A 22,574-nucleotide genomic window follows, 5' to 3' on the forward strand; every position below is an offset into this window, starting at 1 on the left:
TTACTTTTACATATTTGAAGAGAAACTCTTGTACGAGTACATGTGCCAACTACATGCATTGAACTTGTGATTTCATTATCACTTCAAAACAATAAATAATACAATGAAATAGAAGATTTAGAGAGAAAAAGAAGCAAAACTCTATAAACAAATCTAATGGAAAATCTGAGCTCGTCTTTCATAGAAATCAGGTTACAATGAGTGGCAAACTTCAATTATTAACTGAGCTTCCAGTTTCCATCTCAGAAACTGTTACTTCGGTTTTATTTTCAGCAGATTCAATGAAATTAATGTCATCTCACAGAGGCAGATTGAAGCAAATATTGAAAGCAAACTGGCACTAAGTTTTTTGCATCTTAAAATAATCAGGAAGCAAAAAGATTTTCCTCCATAATTATTTTGGCTTATCTTCCATTAAGAGATACAAGTTCTTTTTCTGGAGTGGCGCAATTTCCAAAAACATCTGCCAAGTCCAACAATCTTGAAACTTCAAACTGGAATGGATCTCAGGAAATCAAAAGCCACTCATTTATTTTATTTTTTAAAATCGGTGAACCTGGTGGAAAATTTTTGGTTTCAAATCACAAAGGCTATTCTACTGATCATCTTGGTCCTGGGACATTGAATCCTGTGGGGAGGCAGTTGTGGTCACACAGCTTGCTTTTTTGACATGGAAAGATAACCCCAATGAGGGCAACTTTAGGTCACCCCATAAGGCTTGCAACAAGTGTATGTCCATCCTTACGCAAGCCAGAAAACATCACCTTGGTAATCCCAAAGGTGATCTCTCCAACCAGTAGCCTTCCTCATAATAATGGTGGCATGTTGTCAAGTCACTTTCTGGTGTATGCTTCCTATACACCTGCTCACGTCAAACAGTATCAACGCAGACTTTGGCAGAGATAAGGCAGAATGTCTAAGCTCTGTGTTGTCTCCAAATCTTGTGTAACAAATAAGTTCTGCTCTGTCTTAATATTATCCTCTCTTATCCAATGTCTAGTAGGCATTGGGTCCTTCTCACCCAAGAAAGTCGAGAAAATTCTGTCCAGCCTCAACAGTGCCTTGGTGACTTTTGCTTTTGCGGAACACTTCATGTCATGCCGTTGAGTACCCCCCCCAATCAGAGATAACAGCTGTGCCTCTGCCAATCTGGAAGTGATTACGTGCAGGTCTGACAAATGAAACATGTCCTACAATCCGGGATAATCTCAGTCTCATAGTTACTCCAGAAGGATTACACTGGTCTGCGTCATTTCAGAGGTCTAGGTTTTCTCAACGGTTCTTATATACTTTTTGCATGCTGAATTTAGAAATGTATCATTTCACTCAATCAGGTCAAGTTTTTATGCTATCTCAATTTCAAGGAAAAAAAACAAATCAAAATTTTAGTTTTTTTAATTAGCATTTTAAAAATTCAAAATCAGACTTACATTGACAGAAAATGTACAAACTATATATAAAATGATGCACAAGTACCGTTAATGTGAAATTCAATATTAAAAAGATGAAGGAAAACAGCGACTGCTGGAGCGACTGAAGTTGGGTGTTGCAAGAAACAACGATTTATCTATATTTTTCTGAAATTGAAATGAAAGTAATTGAGAAGGCACTTTCTTCCACATTAAGTGTACTTGTGTGTCATTATATGTATAGTTTGTACATTTTGTGTCAATGCAAGTCTGATTTTGAATTTTAAAAACGCTAGTAACAAAAAAAAATAAAAAAATTTTGGATTATTTTTTTTTCCTTAAAATTGAGATAGCATAAAAACTTGACCTGATTGAGTGAAATTAGATACATTTCTGAATTCAACATGCAAAAATCATACAAGTGCCATTGAGAAAACCTGGACCTCTGAAAAAATATTTCAAATGCAGCCCAGTGTTATCCAACGAACCAACTGATATATTTGCATGCTCAGCCACTGAAAGAGGTTCAATCTCCTAAACTTCTAGGCTCCACCATTGGCCATAACCACTTATCGGCTGACCCTATAGCAAAATAGCCTCAATAGGTAGCCGCAGATTGGACATCATCCATCATTCGAAATCTTTCCGAAAAAAAAAAAAAATCAGGATTACTCAGCCTATAATGTCCATCTCCAGAGCTAAATGGATTATTGGTCTTTCTCTCCTTTAGGCCAGTTCCCCAGCATCCCATCTGTGATCTCCTGGATTATGTGGACTCTAGAGCTCTCGACATTATTGGCAGCTCCAGCAACGAGGCGAAAACACAAGGTCTATTGCAGCTCTCAATTTGCAGACAGGTTGGTGGACTGATTACTGCCTCCCCTCTGGTCTTGCTCCATTTGCTCTCTCAGCCCTCAGACCATTCCCAGCACCTTTAGAATGCACACATTATTCCAGTAACTGTGTCCTTGTCAAACTCCAAAAATAAATTCTGTGGCTGACATTCGAAGGGCTCGGCTATAATTATTTGGCAAATTGAAGAATCTCTCTTTCTTTTTCAGGATAATTTTCGAACAGAGTTCATTCAAGCAACAAAGCAATGCCTGCTAAAATCCCTTGCGAAGAAAGATTACCATGAACAAGAAGTCAGTAGACTTTATCGCTGGCGAATGCCACAACTTAAGGAACTCAGATATTGCTTCATCCCTTCACTCTCCTTTTGAAGTTAAGTGAACAGTGCCTCAATTTATGATTTCCGCAATTGCAATGGTTCTTCATTAATGTCTGACTTGCACACAAATATTCTCGAGCACAGACGGCAAAATAGCTTCTGAATTCTCAATTTCATTCAATAACAGCAATGTTCTCCCAACTAACAGCAATATTATTCATTTCTCCCTACTGGCTTGCACAATCCACTTTTCATCAGTTGGAGTATGGGAAGGACTTGATTTTCTAATTTTTCATGGCCATCACCAACATTTTCTTTCCTTTCTTCTCCTGAACTTTGTGCCCTTAGAGCATGAATCAAAATCTTCCCATTTCCCAACTAACCTGATAATAAACAAAAGCAGTCATGCATAAACAACCATGCTGGTTACGATTACAAGCATTGGTGGAGTCCTGTAAAATCTTGACCACATAAAAATGGATTCTTATTATTTAAATAATAAAGATTATAATCAATCGTCACCATGATTAAGTAAATAATAACAATTATTATTGTTATAACAATGTTCCCCTTGTAAGATAACACTAGCATTTGCTTTTTCGAGAACTTAAAGAAACTCATGCGTTTCAATCCAATTTTGGAGTCACAGCGACCTAGCTACGGCATTTGATTTATTGTCTCGTAAAACGGTTGTCCATTCAGTTTATGGGGGCCATCAATTTGAATGATGAATTTTGGATAAAACAACCGGTCTGCAGAGCTTTTCTTTTCGGGACAAGACCCTAGTGCATCAGGTGTATGATTTTTGAGTGGAATCCAGATTCTCGTAGGCAATTGCTCCTTTGAAATAGGCATGGATTTCTATTTCTTAATATGCAACAATGTAGCTCAAAAGGAAAGACCCATTCGTGAGAAAGGTGTACCACCTGGTGGCGGTTGCGGCCACTGGTACTGCTGGCAGTCTTGGAGCACATACGTAAAGCGCACGCACACGTTCACGGGTGGTACTGATGATAAGGGGCATGCCTGCATCACAAACACACACACAAACGAAATCCTGTATTTACCATGCAATCTTAAATTGTGACTCTCACTCCTAAAATATTGTGCATACAGGTCGTAAGCAATGTGAGCACTGCAACATATGGGAAGACAAAGTGTGAAAATAACCGAAACATTGATTAAGAAGCTTTTAATAAAACCAAGAAAAGAACACAGGCTCTGCTGAACTGATCTGACGAATTAAAGGTGTTTCTTTGAAATGCATTTTGGGTTACGCAAACCATGAGCGAGTGATATAGTCAATGAAATGTCACGATAGGATAAAAGGTGACATGTCCTTGATCACAAATAACTCAAACTTTCACTTGTACAAGCACATTGGGATAAAACAGACAAATCAACATAGTATATGAGATCATCATTTTGTATGCAGCCCTGTTTCCAGTAAGCTGGTACTCATTTTGCTGACCTCGGAAGGATGACAGGCTGAGTCAATCCACTCGGTGTGTTTTAAAGGCATGACAGGGGCTCAAACTCAAGACCCTAAGATTTTAAGCCAGCCTCGTTAACCGTTAAGTCAACACCAGGTCTAGAATATGCGAGATATGAACCTGGGATCCCAGAATCATGATCTACAGGTAATGGACAAAAAAAAAAAAAAAATGGAAACACCAACGTAAAAAAGTCACTTAATAGAGTGTTGGGCCACCACATGCTCCCAGTACGGCCTGTAGATGCTGTGGCATAGAGTCCACCAGCGTCTGGAATTTTGCAGGAGGGATGCGGTACCATTCTTCCACAAGAAAGTCTCTCAACTCACACCTGTTTGATGGAAGTGGAAAACGCTGTCTCAGGCATCATTCCAGAATATCCCATAAATGCTCGATTAGGTTTAGATTTGGTGACTGCGGCCATGACATATGGATAACATTCAGTGTCATGCTCATCAAACCATTGGGTAACTACACGTGCTCTCTGGATGGGGGCATTGTGGGGGGGTCTCCTTTTGCAGCCATGCGAGCCATAATTATAGGCAACCAGGCCTGTGCAGCATTTGTATTCATGACCCTAAGCATGCTGGGATGTTATTTGCTTAATTAAAAATATGTGCCACACCTGTGTGGAAGCAGTTGCTTGGCGTTCCTCATTTACCCAGGTGTTTCCATGTTTTTTGTCCACTGCCTGTGTGTGCTCAAAAAGGAATGGCAGGCAGACACACCTGACCTTATTCCTGGACATTTATCTGTGTTTGTTGTTTATTTCCATGTTAGTATGTGTGGAGGCAGTTTAATGCAATAATATAATTTCGTTCAATTCAGATATGGCAAATCCAATCATACATATATGATTCATGAAGAAAATACCACCTACTGCCCTTGTACTTTAATGCTTGAGGCTCCACGGCAAGTGGTCTCACACTCTATCTTCTTCATCCCCGACAGTAAACCACTTATCTCAAATTCCCTTACTATCTTGGACTTGAAGACGTCCAGCAGGCCTGATAGATGACCATAATGGGCAGGTGCCTTGCGCAGATGAACCATCTCAAAGTCAGTGCGTACGCCTGGACCCTCACACTGCCCCACATACATGCGTCGCCACTTCTGCTGCACCTGGACAAACACCGGCACCTGGCTGCATGCACAAGTACAGCCAGGTGTGTACGCACACACGTACATACCCTTATTCATTGTATGTAAAGAAATTCACTTATCAGACTATTATGTGCACTGGCATTGTTCAAGTGATATCACGGATTGGGAGGTTTGTGCTTTGCATACCCTATTCATTTCTTCTTTCAAGTAAAATATGTATTCGATATCCACCAAGCACAATCATGATAAACACGATCAGTGAAACATGTTTTACAAATTAATGCGAAGAATACATACTTTTTGTCCAATATGACAACATGGCTTTCTAGTCCTTCATCCTGTTCTACAACAGCCTTGGACCCACCTTGCATGTATGTTTGCACCTTCATTCACCGGGTTTTTGAATATTGTTAAATAGCAGTACCTATGTTAAAGTGGCGGCCCAATCACCTTGGATGGGTACTTGCAATTTTTTTGAACATCCCTGTACTTGGCTTTGTAGCCTGGTGTTGACTTAACGGTTCAGTGGCTGGGTTGGGACGTTAGAGTCCTAAGTTCAAGCCCGTTTCACCATTCAATTAAAACCAGGTGGGGTTGACTCAGCCAGTCATCCTTTCCGAGGTTGGCGAAATGAGTACCAGTGCACTGGGGTAATAACCATTTGGGGTAACCTGCGCCGGAGTGGCAACCAGTCCAGGATTGTACTCCTTGCTAATGAAACTGCCTCGGCAGCCCTATGCACCTTTACAGTGAATGGCATTATTTATTATTATCACTTTGCTTTGTACTTTCATTCTTCAAAGCCTGTCAAATGTATTAAAATGATGATTCATTTGTAATTCTAATCTTGTGTGGAATTCGAGTTAAAATATCAGTTTCACCAAAACAACTGTCCTTCCCACACCGATTGTCCAAGTCGCCTTCTATTTTTTCCTTCAATTCTGCTATTGGTGTCCCACTCCCCAATGCCTCCTCCTCCCTCCCCTCCCTCCTCCATCCAATATTCCTTCTGTCCTGATGCGGTCAGTGTTCTCGCTCTTCCACGAGCTTTGACGTTACATCCAAAAAACAAAAACACTTATCAAAGATAATTCGACCAAATTTTCTACACACATACTGTACTTTAGTGAATGGAAATGGTCGTTAAACTAATAATTCACTGGTAGGCAGAAAAACGCAAAAAAAAATAAACCAAAAACTTTTACACAGCATACATCAATCTTATTACAAAGGAGCAAACATGGATGTCACCAAAACTCCAAAAATTGTCATTTAACAGTTCTTGGGCCTACAATGAGGTTCCAAACCCAGTTATACCTCTGGTTCCAATCCCAGTACTGGCCTTAAGTGGCCAGACAACGTCAGCAGACGAGCACGTACTTTAGCCTGACTCCAGTGCACATAACTCCAGCATATACTCCGGCCCGAGCTCCAATAAACCCAGGGGCCGGGAACAGTCCATAAGCTTGGCTTTGAGTATCAAGGGGAGAATAATTTTACATAAATACTTCAATGTGTGCCTTAGGGGCATTCCATGTCAAGTGTACACACCCTCCCGACACTAATACTCCATTTTCTCCCCATATGTTGTTGGTCATTTATTCACTTGGGTGAAAAAAACTCAAAATACCAACTTTTAGACCTGTGGGCCCATTTTAGCCCCCCCCCCCCAAATTTGGGCATCCCGGCTGCCCCACAATCTTCCAGAGGCCATATCACAGGTTGTAGTGGTCCGATTTGGCTGATCTTGGTATCAAAATGCTCATAAAAGTGAGATCTTTCGAATCGCAAAAAGTAAACTGACTCCGAAACAGCAATTCAAAAAGTTATAGTTTGGGGCGCCCTTTGACCTTGGGCCCCCGCTCCCCAGCCAAACCAATGGTCCCGATTTTTTTGTGTGAGAATACCCCTTCATATACTCCAACACCTCAGCATAAATGAAAATGGGATCTCAATGGGTTCAAGTGTGATGATGGTTTTATTGTTCGGGGACTCAGGTACTGGACACAGAATACGCCACAATATTTGAACACAAGATTTCCAATACACTATATCAGTATATTGTACATAAATTTTCCACATGCAGGAACTGGAAGCGATACCAGTATGAGTAAGAGTTTTTCCTAGCATATTATAGTCAAGATTTTTTGCCAACCAATGTTTTATTTGACAGCTGTGTTTCTTTTTTACTGATTGTGTAGGTTCTACCTGTAGCAGTTTTTGGTTCTATGGAAAGAAGTATATCAGAAATGTCTAAAATGCAGTGATCTACAATGTTAAGAAAAAATAAACTATTTGCGGGTCCGTTTGGATGAAGAAAATTTACTTTAACTTCATGAGTGTCCTGAAAGGCTTCCATGATGCAGGCAAGCCATCATTTTCCATCATAGTGGACTGTGACATAACCTGAGAGTTTCCCGTTAAAAGTTGTGAAGATTTTGAAATAGCTGAATCCATATGGTGTTCCTCGCTAAGGCTGAATTTGCGTACTTGAAGAGCATTTTCAGAAATAGGGATGAAAGCATGAAGTTTTTGAGTTCCAGATATGGTTTTGGCCGTTTTTAACCTTTCTTCCAGATTTCGTTCTTCCTCGTCATACATCTCTTGGATCCCGTAACCGAACTTCATTTCATTCAAACCATTTTCAGCAAAGGCGAAAAGATCTTTGGAGAAACAATTTGACTGTCGTAAGGTCAAGGCAGGCTCTCACGTGTTGCTTCTCGTTTGACTGTAACTCCCACACCATCTGAAGGGCCCTTGCCATGACTTGTGGCAAAAAAAATGCCATTCTGAGTCAATACCACACTGATTTGTGACGACATAGGTTTATGAAGGCTTTGCAATTCTTATATTGGCCAGTGCAACCGTTTGAGAAATAGTAAAGTTTCTTTACATTTCCAAAGCCAGATTTCAAGTGTTCAATGAGCATTCTTTGGAAGAGGTGGACTGAGACAACGTCGTGAGTATTTCATTCTGATATAATCGTGAATGAATGGTGGTTTAATTTGCCATCGTCCGATTTAAAATAGTAAACCCAGGGGTGAATTGTCACTTGAGAGCAGTTCCAATGGAATCCTTGGGCCGCATCCTATACGACAAACGAATAGTTCTCTCAGAAGTCTCCAATAATCACAAACTCTCCTTCACCGATTTCGTCTTTCTTATTTTTCAGAAACTGAGATTGGGCCTTGGCAATGAAGTCGTGTCTCACTAATTTCACCGCGCGTTCACAGAATTGATTAATGAATTCTTCCAAAGGCAGGACCATGGAGCTCAGTTCAGATCTGTCGGTGGATGTCCACCGTTTAAACTGAATTTCATCAATATCCGAGTTCATAAGCACTCAGTAGCTCGGTTTTGAAGTCTTCAATTGATGGGCAACTTTCACAAGTTCTGAAATAACATGCCGGTTGTGCTGGGTTACAAACTAAACGTGCCGTCACATGATGATAGCTAGGAAGTTCGGCTATCTGTGGCATTTTGGAACCAAACATCATGAGTCTCACATTTTGATGTATCGTACATACACATTCACTGTGTGTACCGCCTGAACCGGCCAGGACACACTCCGAGGGACGGAGCATGGCGAACTTCGCGAATCCAACTTTCAAGCCAGAGTTCTTCTCTTTGAATATCTGAAACAGTTCCGTGAGATTGTTTAGTACCAGGCACTTTTGAATTTTGTCTCTTCCATGCTCATTCCTGACCACCACACAGTCCTGTTTTTCCCAGCATCATTTGGCTGACTTCATCACTTCGGTTACGGCGGATTTCACTTCGTCAGGCAATATTTACCCTGTTTGGGATTTGGAGATGAAAGCATACCATTTTCTTTCTCTAAATTTTTGGCTTGCACAGCCATTCTTTGGGAGCAACTGAATTCACTCATCATCCCTCTGATGCTCGTATTCCTTGCAAATATTTTCAGTATACGTATTTGTTCTGAACGGCTCGAAAAAACGTATTTTTCTTTCAGGCTTTTGATCACCTCTGGCATGCAGTTTTCATCACATTTTGACGCTGTATTTTGTGTTTTCTCCGCAGTGCTTGGTCCAGCAACTAGTTCTAATTTCTTCCGCACAGAATCTTCCACTTTACTTCGCTTTTCAGGAACGTACCCTGGGTTCCTTTCCGCCTTTCGTTTGTCGAATTGGCTTTCGCCTATCATCGATAACGACTGGTTTAATAGGTCAACTTCTGCTTCTCGCTCAAAATCCTCCTCGTCCTCATCTGTCAAAATAGATTCTGCAATGCCTTCGATATTACCTTCTGATGATAATTTCGAACTGGTCGAAGATGATTCTTCAATACGCTCTGGTGACAACTGAGAAAGTTTTTTTTCTGCACGAAGTACAAAGTGTGTCATCTTTTTTCACCTTTGAAGAAAATTTCATCATCATATCATTTGACACATTGCGAAGATCTTTTCGTTGTTTCGTTTTATGGCAGCTGAACGGATCGCAACAGTATTTTCGGAACTCCTTTCGATCTTCAGTCGCCATGCTTACTGCAAAATATGCAAAAACTGAGATTATCCCATTTATAACTTAATTCGATGATGGTTATACAAAAAATGTACACTTAAAAATCAATAGACAAAATAGGCAGAATAATTTTTCGCAAATGATGCAATATATATATATATATATATATATATATATATATATATATATATATATATATATATATATATATATATATATAGATATATGTATATATATATATATATATATATATATATATATATATATATATATATATGTATATATGTATATATGTATATATATATATATATATATATATATATATATATATATATATATTGTTGCGAATTCGCACCCGCCGGCGTGCGAACGGCCATGTAACTTGAATTGCGGCACGTCGCCCACCGGACGGACAATTCTGTCGTGACCCTCTCGGACTAACGCCGGGAGCTAGTCAAGGGTGGGCCTTTCGGCCTCACCACGATCGTGCTAATCGGCCCCCCGCGTGGGATAGGGTTGTTCGCCAAACTCGACCTACCTAAGTACCCACGCGGAGGGTAGACCGGGCGATCGCACATCGCCGCAGGTCGACTCTGGACACGGGCCACTTAAGCGACCCGTTCCATACTATCGGGATAACCGAGCGGTGTTATCGTCGGCCTCGACGGTTCCGATTAATTATCGGGCGTATTAAGCCCACTACCAACCCTTTACGTGAAGCAAGATGGAGATTCAATTATAGAAAAGACGAAGCGAAACGGGAAAACAGTTCAACATGATGCACATTTATTCCGCGGCACACGGAAAGCACACATATACAATTACAACAATTATGCACATATATCAAATGCTATAAAATAAACACAACAATGCAGAGATACTACCGACTACGCGAGCACACGGCAACACTTACACAGTTTTACTTTACAGACGGCGCCAACAAAACATTTACTCAAAAGCAAAAGAAAAGGCCACCCTCAAAGGCAAGGGGGCAGACGGGGCCTGTGGGCCAATATTTGCGCGGGACCTGAAAGAGCGGTCAGGTCCGCGAGACCGGGTGGATCCTACCCGTGTCTTTGTGATGAGCCGCAAATGTGGCAGCGCGGTGGTGCCCCGACTTCGTGCTCCTTCGCGGGTTTCGTTGGCACTGCTTGGAGTGGGGTGGGAACGGGGCCCCCTTTTCGCACTATCACAGCGCGGGGGGAAAAAGGGGGGGAATTGTTGATGCTCTGGGGAAAGAGGATAGCTGGCTTGCTTGGGTCCCACGACGAGCGATTCCACCAGCAAACCACCTGTACGCCCTCGCCTCCCGACTCCACTCCGCGCTCCAACCCGACTCTGCCCCAAAACTCTCTTCGCCCTTCTGAGGCCGACTCTGCCCAAACCGACTCTGCCGAGACCGACTCGACTTAAACCGACTCCGCCCAAACCGACTCTACTCGCGCTCCAAGCTCCAGGCTTCCTCTCTCTGCAGCTCCCCGACAGACTCCGAACCCCGACAGACTGCGAACCCCGACAGACTCCGAACCCCGACAGACTGCGAGCTCCACTCGGCTCTCCGACCTCTCCAGACTGACTCTTTTTTGATTTGCCCCGCGCTCGGCGCTTTATAGGCCGGCAGGATTACCCATATGCAAATTTCTGGATCAGAACGAGCTCGGGGGTGGAGCCACGCTCGCCCATTGGACGGAGGAAAAGGGGCATGAGTCTCCCCTGATCCTAGAATTTGCATATCTCGATTCCACACCGACGCGCCTGGAGGCGGGGCCAAACCGCCCCGCGCTTGCTGATTGGACGGATCAGAAGTGGGCGTGTAGCATTCCTGATGCGAATTCTCCTCGGAAAGGCCGCATTTTGCACTCGCGGCTCGGCGCGCGTCTTGCACGAGTCCAGGACAGCCCGACGCTCGGTGTTCACAGGTGGTGCGGGAATGGCGGTAGGAGGAGGAGAGGTGAAGGTGGTGGAGGGTTTATGGTGTTGGTTTATGGCCATGGTGCCGTTTGGAATGGCGGTGATGCGATGTTTGCGGGAGCGAGTTGAGAAGGTAAAGATCGTGGCTGTTGGCGTTGTTGTTGTTGTGAAGCGGCGTTGTGGTTGGTGGTTGTTTTGTGATGGCGGTTGAGACGTGGTTGGTTCAAAATAAAGATAGAACAGAAAAACGGCTATCTCAAAGGGTCGCAGCCCGAATTAATCACATTTATTCCCTCTAAACAACGGGTTTGGGGACCAACTACACATGTACTTACAGAGATATCTCACCTACGGGATCTGAATGGTGGTTTGCAAATTTCCTCAACCGCAACAATATATATATATATATATATATATATATATATATATATATATATATACATATATACATATATACATATATATATATATATATATATATATATATATATATATATATACATATATACATATATACATATATACATATATATATACATATATATATACATATATATTTACATATATATATATATACATATATATATATATATATATATATATATATATATATATATATATATATATATATATATATATATATAGTCCAGAGATGATGATTGTCAATTTCAGACATAAAGTCGCCTGCCAGCAGGTGACGTCATTGGAACGATGACGGCAAACGTCGCCCAATGTTGAATCAAGCATTAGTGATATGTGGACCCCGAACAATAAAACCATCATCACACTTGAACCCCTTGAGATCCCATTTTAACTTATGCTGAGGTGTTGGAGTATATGAAGGGGTATTCTCACACGAAAAAAAAAAAAATCGGGATGATCGGTTTGGCTGGGGGGCGGGGGCCCAAGGTCAAAGGGCGCTCCAAACTATAACTTTTTGAATTACTGTTCGAGTTATTTTACTTTACGCGATTCGAAAGATCTCACTTTTACGAGCATTTTGAGACCAAGATCATCCAAATCGGACCACTACAACCTGTGATATGGCCACTGGAAGATTGTGGGTCAACCGCAGGCGCCCAAATTGGGGGGGGGGGTAAAATGGGCCCCCAGGTCTGAAAATTGACACATAATGTTTTACCGTGGATACAAACACTTGCACAAAAAAAAGAGTGAAATCTGAGATGATTTGTCAAAATTTCGCTGAAAAATGTGTGCACTTGACATGGAACACCCCCTTAGGAATATGTGTTAAGGAGCCTTATTTTACAATGACAAGATGTTTGCAAGAGCATCATGCCATGGGCCGAGAAACGGACAGGAGTGCCCACTGGTCATTACAAATATGAAGAAATAGGCCATTCAGCCTGTAATGTTTGTGTTTTATGCACACGTTTAACATCTACAGGCAGTGAATTTGGCCATGATAGCAGCATCCAATTACCGACTCCTGTCCACAGATATGGTGGAATTGTTAATGTCCAGAGCTTGAATGCAGACATGTTTAACAAAGAAAAGACAATACAATTACTATTTTATCAATAGTATCATTGTATTATTTTGAGAATATCCTGAGGAATCACTAAATGCAATATAAGTTATGGCAATTTAAAATTATAGGGCAACTGACACGATCTCACCTATTTGGGCTTGATATTTAGGAGGATCCTAAATAACATCAGTGTTAGCCATTAAACATGTCAACCTATTGGCCTTAACTAAATGCATGCATTTTCAATCGCCCATCCGAGTCGAATGGTTTGACCTTCTGCTAAAAGTGTACTCTGAGGAATAAGCCAGAAATGACGTAGTTAGTTGAGGCTGTTTCTCAGGTTGAACGGTGGCGTGAGAGTAAGGCCATTGTGAGCATTCTCCCAGGACATGTTTTTATGAAGCTGAGAGGAGAGGTATAAAGAGGACTCTGCTAAAATTAAAACGAGGTTTGATATATTTTTCTATTAGACCCAACAATAGCACAAATCTTACAACACTTCCATCAAAAACAACTAGTGGGGGAGGTTGGAGTGGAATTGTGGTGGGGATAGGAGAGGGGCGGGGAGGAGGGAGGTGGAGTCCAATTTCCATTGTTTTGTTCAGAATAATAGAGGGCTTCTTAAAGTGAGAATACTCACAGAGGACGTACATTTCGCATACATGCCTGTCTTTATATGGCACTGTGAGTGCAGAGCATATAAATAAATACTGCAATGATAAATATTGTGTGTAAAATCAGATTAGAAATCTGGGGAATCCTTAATTTGCACAACATGTAAGCAGCAGTCAGTTGTCTCTCACCCTCCGACTCCCCCACCCCATTTTCCTCCTAAAGCTGAAGATAAAGCTTTTATAAGATGGAACCCCATTGATGGCTTGGTTGTTGATAGGATGTAAAGCAACAGATGCCTTAAGGGCCCTTTAAGAGAACCCTTTAAATTATTCAACGATCATTTTAAAACACCTCGATGTTTGAAAAATTCATTTGTATGTTGCAGGACATGCTTGGATGTAAACGTGTTGACAAATATGAATACATTTGGAAATCAACTTGTATAGCTATGAGGCCTCATGGAAACAACGAATCATTTAGTTAACATACAGTGAAATAAACAATGATCTGTGCAGATTTAATAGCAGCACACCAATTAGGGTAGTTGCCAAAAAATGCAAGGCTCATCAGGCCTTCTGGGCAGCTATACTAGTTGGTCGTGCCTTCAATTTGGAATATGGATCTTCTCAAAAGGGTGGACAAAAGGCAAGGTTTCACAGCTCCGCAGCCATTAACATAAGGCCATTTTGGCATTTCGCAATCTCAAAATGACACTGGATATGAAAGGATGTGATAGATGCCCAATTTGGAGGTTGAGGCATATGACAGTGTTCCAGATAATAATTGCCAATCAAAACACCCTATATTTATTGTTTGCCAGAAGACATTGTTGGAACAAAAGAACCAGGAGGTATCGTTGGTACTATTCCTGGAATAAAAGCAGTCCAAGTACAAAGTATTACGGAGCTACATAGTTGTGTATTAATCAATTAACAAATTGTTGACAATACGTAAGGTGGTGATGACAAACTTGAGATTTTGTATTTTTTTTAACATCATTACCAGCCAGTGTTGCCGAGGGCAATGCTGATGGAACTCAGGAGGAGGTTACACTTTGACTCAGTGATCACAGCCTCTGCTGGTGCTGCTGGCACTATTACCACAAAGCTTCGGAGCCCAAACCTGTTCAGAAACAAAAGTTGATACCTTCAAAGTCACATCACGTTTATATTTACGGATCACAAACAGAGAAGCCCATGGGAGAATAAGAAAATAGCACCAAGATCACATGGCAACCAAGCTAACCATAAGAATTCAGATTCTGCAATACAACATCTCTTGGAGAACTCCGTTTCATCTCGTCAAGGAGATTCAATGCCATCATACTAATAGGGCCCCAATCCCAGCACTCTCGCACTACTCAGGTCAAGCACCATGAAAGCAAAAAATATAAACTGTAGAATAACAAAATCAATCCATGGTGAAACTTTTTTAGAGCATTGGAGGTAACCTTTTCCAGCCATTTACTGAAAACACTGCAAATAACGTTTTAAGCAGAGCAAACAATGAGGAGAATTCCTCGGTGCAAATTCAAGGCGATTTTTCAAGATAACTTACGTAATGACATGCACCAGTGATATTACAGGCACAAATCCCATGCGGTTTCCAGGAAAATTATAAATCATGACATCATTTCCTGCATTCAAAAATTCCAGTGTTTAAAAACGAAATATAAAAAAGGCAGAATCTACTTTTGAGACTCTCTGACTTTGGGGGCATTGTATGGAAATCCTTCTCATATATCGTGGCAAACAAAGGTGTGATGCTAACAGCTTGTAGTTAAACAAGTAACATCAAAGTATTTTTTAAACCACATTTAAGAACACGAGCCATCTCGATCTCTCGATTCCTCATCCACAACTCTGGTGCCACCAAAATGAGGATCAAAATATCAGGGAAAAGCTCTCATCTGGCTCCATGTAAAAAAAAATTGTTAGACATCAAAGCATAACATTGATTAATGATAAATGTTCTCTATCTGTATGTTTTAGTGCAAGTTATAAGACACCACATAGAAGGTTGTTAACCAAGGTGAGGGTTTGTGGAATGGCTGGTAGATAACTAACTCGATTGGAAACTGGCTTAGTGATAGGAAGCGAAGGGTGGTTGTGAGTGGGAAGATGTCTGGCTGGGAGGATGTAAGTAGAGTGGGGTATCTCAGGGATCAGTTATAGGACCATTATTATTCATAATTTACATCAACGATTTGGACAGGGCGGTTGAGAGTTGGCTTTTCAAAGGAAACGCAAGGTGCTGGGGTTGAGTAAAAATAATGAAAATGGGGAGTATGTAATGCAAAGGGCCATTGTAGAATGTGTCACTCAAGAGAAGGATCTAAGATTAGCAATAGATATGGGGGAGGAGGGGTGGGGGGGTTGCAGGGGGGTAAGGGGTAAGCAGACAGTACAGTGACAGGCAGCCATAGTTAAAGCAAAGGGGTTTTAGGCTTTATTCATTGGTTGATAAATTACAAATCAAAAGAGGTCATGATAGTTCTGTACAGGAATTTAGTGAGGCCTCATCTGGAATATTGTGTACAGTTTTGGTCACCGCATCTGAGGAAGGACATATGTATCTATCATAGAGAGGGTTCAGCATAGGACTACAAATCAATTCTGGGACCAGCTAGACTAATCTATGAGGAGCGACTGAAAGAGACGGGACTTTTTACATTATAAAGGAGGTTTACATTTACATTCTTTCCAGCAGAAGGGACACTGATGAGACAATGAAGCAGTTTAAGAGTAAAGAAGAGGAGAGTTCGGACAGTAGTAACTCCAAAGCAGGGATCTTTCACTCAGAGAGTGGTGAATGCAAAGAAAAGCCTCCCTGCATGGGTGATGGCAGTAGTTAGTGGATAGTTTTAAAATTGATTTTGATAGGTATCTGAAATTACTGGGGATGGGGGAGTACTAAGATATTGGAATGATTGTGCAAGCTTGATGGGCCTAATGGGCTCCTCCTGCATTGAAGTTCCTTGTATAATTTCCAAGAACAAGTACATAATGAATACATCAACACAATTCAGAGAGTGTTAGAGCTGGCAAGATGTCCGAGAAGTATGCACACTCGCCTCGAAGCTGTCCAACCCGAGTTTGAATCTCGGCCCAGCTATAAACTGGGAGCTCGGTGTTTCATGTGTGGCATGATACATCAATGCGTGTGCCATCTCGCCAATGGATGTTAAACTGGGCGTCCCGTCTGCCAGCATTAGTTGGTGGATGTTAAAGATCCCACGGTGTCTTTCGCGATGAGTAGGTGAGCTATCGCTATCACAATGAACAAATTCAAAATTCCTGCCTTAACCTTCAATGAATGTCAAGCCTGGCCAGCTGGTTCATGAAAGACTTGGGCTAAGCTTCCCCTAGCCAACACTACAATACTGTGGGAATAATTATGGCTGTCAAAGAAGAAGAAGAATATTGAGTTTTAATTTGGAATCCCAGTACATGAGCTGTGTACTTAGATTGGAACACTAAAGATGCCGACTAAAACGGTTATACAGAAGTATCTGATTTTAATATATTCTTTGTTGATTCATGGTACTTACTACGAGGGATAATTGTTATGAAAGGCAATGTGGGATTGACACCATGGAGGGAAGATGAGGGGAATGCAATTCTATATTTGCTTTTCAATGCGAGAATGGGGAGTTAGGGGGAGGGGGGCTTTGGAGGAACAAATTGAAAATTAACTATTTATATGAATATAAAATGTAACTATCTTCTTATATAGACGCATCTTCTCAAGCATGGAGAAACCAGGTTTCCACATCAGTGACTAACAATGGTGTCTAACAATACATACACAAACAATACGCCATCAGTGACTAACAATAGATACACAAACGAGAACAACAACACAATTTTCAGATTATACAACATGTTGCTTTACCTACACAACCCTGAGCCTGAATGCATGCGTATTCAATCGTTTTGTATTACCAACGGACAAGGCAATGTGCTCGTGGAGTAAAGTCGTTATCCATAGACATTAGGTCCAGCATAGCTTCAGGTAGAGCATCTGCAAACAAGGCAAGGGAGATCAAAATTTCACGAAACTTGACACAGTTTTTCAACAAGTTTCACGAAGTGCTGACTCACTAACGTGACATGTGACAACATGTCAACACATTAAAGACAAAATATACACTTATAATGGACCTCTTGAGTCCAAACATGGGGGTGTCATGATGTTTTACACTTACGTTCACGATCTTCATCTGGAGCATGGTCATCCATTTTCTCTGGCACATCTTGCTTCAGGGAATGGTGGTTAATCATGAACTTAAAGTTGGCAAAAAAAATCTCCTGAGACTTCTCCTCCCATGTTCCTGTCAGAAACTCACCCTGTAAGACAAATGATGGAATTATGTGGAAAAAAGCCACCAAGCTGTAAGCCATCAAAGGAAATCAATCATTTGATCATTGCACTTACTGGCCTGCTTACACTGCCTTGGCTGGCTGGATGTGTTATAGTTATTGTTTTAACCAAAACGATTACAATTTCAATCCATTTCCTCAACATATCAGAGAGCTAGCTGAAAAATAACAAAATGTGGTTGTCTGTCAGCTAGCTATCTGGCTTAGATGCTTCTATGTGTACTGCTGCACTGACAATCATCAGTATGTATCGTGAGTTGTGTTCGTTTTGGATAATCTTTCAACTTGAAGCCACAACGGCATTTATTTTATTTTATTCCATCAGCATACAAGGAATGGTACATGTACATGGCCAGTGCTTGGGCAGGCTTTGGAAATCGGTGATATAAGCATGCAAGCTTAATGATGAATCAGCGATGTATTGAAGCAGGCAATGTGGATTTACTCACTGATGTCATCAATGGTTACCACCAACACAGTGAAAAGTACGTTTGAGGTGCTGCTCACAAAAAACACTACCTATTTATGGAGCATCATTTCAAGAAAATTATTTTGCATTTACATTCCCATATAAAGGAGCCATCATTAATTCCGATGAAGCCAAACGAAGCGAGGACGAGGCCATTTATTCCCGATACGTGAAACACCCTGCAACCCAGGCTTACAGAAAACAGACTTTTTGGAATGCCTGCCACATTTTCCATCCAATCATGTAACTGCTAAAAAAAAATCTCCACGGGTACACACTCCTATGTTAAAAGTTTTGGATCAATCGCTCAAGTGGTTGGAGAGAAAATGAATTTAAAAGTGAGGGTGGAAGAGTGGAGGGCCTCGGCCGACATTCCACAACATGATCAAGGGTGGTTGTGGATGCCTATGAATATAGTACAAATTGTGTTCAACATGATGTCAACAGTCACTTAAATAACACTTTTAACACCCACATATACAAATACAGTGAATTGAAATACAAATGAATCTTTTTGATGGAAGAACATGATAAAAAAAAGTTTCAACACAAAGCTTGCATGGATACTGTTTTTGAAGCTTGCGAGATGAGACGGCCTCTCTCCAAACCATATGAAAAACAATGAATTTTCTTATGAAGGAAACGTGTGTCGTGTCACTTTTTATTGTTATGCGAAGTCAAAGACTTCATATTCACAATCGCCATGCCCTCCCGACAAGTTTTTCCTTCAGTGTAAAATGACCAGAGCGACAGTTAAAAGGATTTTGAGCCAATAGGCATCGCGGGCCTTGTGAAGATAGGCCTCAATGATCAAGGCAGCATTCTGTTGTTTCCACAGCACCCAAATATCCATGTGACATTCTCTCAGGCGACGCTTTTACCACAGAGGTTACATAGGTCCTTGCTATTATTTCTATTTTCTCTTAATATTGTGAGTTGGACAGTCGACCATGACAGTTTTCTGTGAACTCAGCGATAGCATGATAGGAGAGCGGAAAGCGTTAAATATTCCCTTGTATTGATGTGGGAATGCCCATATTTCTTTTATGAGCAGGAGGAAGTGGGAGGGAATAAATATGGGACAGATTTCAGAGGGAGGTTGAAGCTTTGGGGAGGGGGGTGGGGGTTGAGTGTGGTGAGGAAGGGTGCTTGGGAAGGGGTTTTAAGGCTTAAAGGAGGTAGGGGATTGAAGACCAAAACGACAATTACTGATTAATGGTGCGGTTCTTCTTCCAGAGAGATGTAGAGTGAAAAATCTAATAATAGTCAGATTAAACAATTCTCACTTTTTTAAAGTAAATTTTGCAAAACCTGAATTTATGTGTGTGCCACAGAGATTTTCTAAACTGTGAGCATACAATAGAAGGCACCAAGGCAATTATTGAACCCACAAAACAAGAGAAGTTTTACCTTTCCAGCTGGCCTGGAGCGAACCAATCCAATAAGCTTCCAGTCATTGAGGACTTCCTCAAGGCGAGAAATAAATCTGTGATGAAAATGATATAATTCAATTAGATTAAAGAGTGCATCACATAACAGCTGGGCGATATGGAATGCGGTTCCGGCACTCCCACCACTCTCAGTTTGGAGTCGTATATCGAAAAAAATATATACATGTGTGTGTATATATATGTATATGTATGCATGTGTGTATATATATGTATATGTATGCATGTGTATATGTCTATATATATATATATATATATATATATATATATATATATATATATATATATATATATATATATATATATATATATATATATATATATATATATATATATATATATATATATATATTGTTACGGCTGTGGAAATTCGCAATACATCATAAAGGTTCCTTAGATCAGTTATCCCGGTAAGTTTATGTGCAGATAGGTTTCCCCACCGTTGTTTAGAGGGATTGTTCGTGTTCACCGGGCTGCGACTCTGAGATAGCCGTTTTTCTTTATCCATCGTTATTTTGAACCACGCAAACAACAACCGCCACCAAGTACGTCACAACGCCAAGCACGCAACAAACCTCCACACAAACAACCGCCACCACCAACTACGCCACAACGCCAACCATGCTACAATCGCCACTCCGCCCGCTTAAGAACGACATCCTCCACGGACCACGCTACGACGGTTTCCGCGTTGGAAACCATCGAGAACGCAAGGAGGGAAACAACAAGGAAGTGCCTCGATGAATGCACGGATTTTTCTTCCGCCTGAATCCCCCGCGCTTGGTGTGAAGGAAAGGGGTGGGGCAGCTCACTCCCGATTGGTGGATGCATGGCGTGAGGCAGTGAGGAGTGAGGAACGCCCCTTTTCGGGAAGCTTCTCGAAGGGAGGTGGAGCCAGAAGTGGGGTGGGGAGAAGGGCGGAGCCTCGCGTTATAAAGGGCGGATGTGCACGAGGCTCGCGGGCTCTCGTTCTTGGTCTCGTGGCGCTGGTCACCCCTTGGGGCTTCGCTCTGCCTCTCTTCTTGGTTCATGCTCTCGCCCTGTGATCCATTTCGCTTCTTCTTGGTTCATGCTCGAATTGTAAACCGCCGCCCTGGCGAAGCAAGGTTCGGAGGGCCTTGCTCCGAGTACACAATGCCCGGCCGGGATGTAGTAAACATCCTCGTGCTTCGGCAAAGGAGATTTAGTTAGTGGGAAGGGCTTAGCGATAGATAGACCGGCCTCATGGGGCATGAGCAGTTCTCCATGGGGCCCGGTGGTACGAGATAGGGAATTTAGGATAGAATTTAGAAATGGATTGGAGACATGGAACGTGTAGTGGGGACGTAGCTTAGCTACAAATAATTAAATGGAGCGTGCATTTGAGTAAGGTATGACGGGTAGCACGAATTAGTTAGGGGGACGTAGTTGTTGGAGTGTTGGTGTGAAAATAAAAACAAAAGAGAAAAATGTACAATGAGTGAATGCGGGTCAGCAGGCCCGAGTGTGAGTGGAGTGAATGTGGAATGCATGGTACGAATGAATGATTGGGGGGAGGAGTGAATTCCACCCAAGGGAACCCGGGGTTAGTGTAATGTTAGTAAGTGGGTTAGTCAAATTAACCAAACGGATGTCGTTTTGTTGTTGGTGTTGGATGAAGGCACGAAACCTGTTGAAGGGTGCAGGAGTCTGTTGACCGGCTGGGAGCGTGGCTGTGGAAATATGCATACCGAGTAGAGGGCACCCCCTGGGCACCGGAGTAGTCGGCCAGAGTAGGCCATAGGTCCAAGGGACCAAGTTAGTGTAATGGGCACGGGCAGCCCTCGGAAACGGGACTCGGAGCACCAAAATGCCACGTGGGCATCGAAGGGGACACTGCCAGGGGCATTCCCCGCGTTCATACGGAGTAGGTAGGCTCGGAGACAGCCTCAGCGACCCGGGGGTGCCATAGTTTGAGTTTGGCAGATGGGTATACCTGCCAGTTGAGCCATGCTTCCCAGCCACGAAATTGTGCAAGAGCACGAGAGAAAATTTGTGGGCCGGGCCCAAATTAATAACGAACACCAACACAGGCGACAGGAATCATGGTTTCTGAAACCGATAGTTGAAAGAGACAAGCGTGTTGAAAAGCCCCGGGGATAGATGAACGTTTAATAAAATGGTAGGATAGATAGGAAACGTGTACCCCATTCGCACCATCCATCCCTTCACTGTTCGTAGGCCACTGGACTCACTTTGGGAGGTTGCTGAAATCTGAGGGAGTTACTCTGAGGCTGCATTGGGCCTCGAGACGGATTCACTAGTCTCTTCTTCAATCCCCTCAAAAAGGATCTTAAGGCCCGGTCACACCTTGACGTTTTAGCCAACGTATGCCGATTTTTGAATTTTTTTTCTAAAACGCTGGCACACGTTGAATACGTTATGGGTAAGTTTTGAGAACATTGAGAGCACGCTGAAAAACACTGCCATACGTCATTGTACGTTGGCTTTAAACGTTGTACTTTTTGGTTGTCCTCAAATTTTTTCATGCTTGAAATTTCACGACGTATGCCGGCGTATGACTCACACGTTCCGCTACGCTGACCACAAGTTATATGCACGGTCTGCGATCGTTGAC

At 41.9% G+C, this 22,574-nt stretch overlaps 1 protein-coding gene across 2 annotated transcripts in view; it reads right to left on the reverse strand.

The window, feature by feature from the left end:
- RAB3GAP1 (RAB3 GTPase activating protein catalytic subunit 1) overlaps positions 1 to 22,574 on the reverse strand; it is a 93,307-nt gene that overhangs the window by 55,614 nt on the left and 15,119 nt on the right. For both annotated transcript variants that reach the window (XM_085870027.1, XM_085870028.1), the window contains exons 3-8: positions 19,941 to 20,016; positions 17,887 to 18,028; positions 17,624 to 17,702; positions 14,682 to 14,801; positions 5,052 to 5,217; positions 3,507 to 3,606 (exon numbers count right to left, since the gene is read on the reverse strand). In XM_085870027.1, the coding sequence (XP_085726153.1) occupies positions 3,507 to 3,606; positions 5,052 to 5,217; positions 14,682 to 14,801; positions 17,624 to 17,702; positions 17,887 to 18,028; positions 19,941 to 20,016 (683 nt within the window). The remainder of the gene's footprint in view (positions 1 to 3,506; positions 3,607 to 5,051; positions 5,218 to 14,681; positions 14,802 to 17,623; positions 17,703 to 17,886; positions 18,029 to 19,940; positions 20,017 to 22,574) is intronic.

The sequence above is a fragment of the Eptatretus burgeri genome, chromosome 2 (genome assembly GCF_056783735.1).
Source record: "Eptatretus burgeri isolate ZD-2024b chromosome 2, Ebu_testis_v1, whole genome shotgun sequence".
NCBI lineage: Eukaryota > Metazoa > Chordata > Myxini > Myxiniformes > Myxinidae > Eptatretus > Eptatretus burgeri.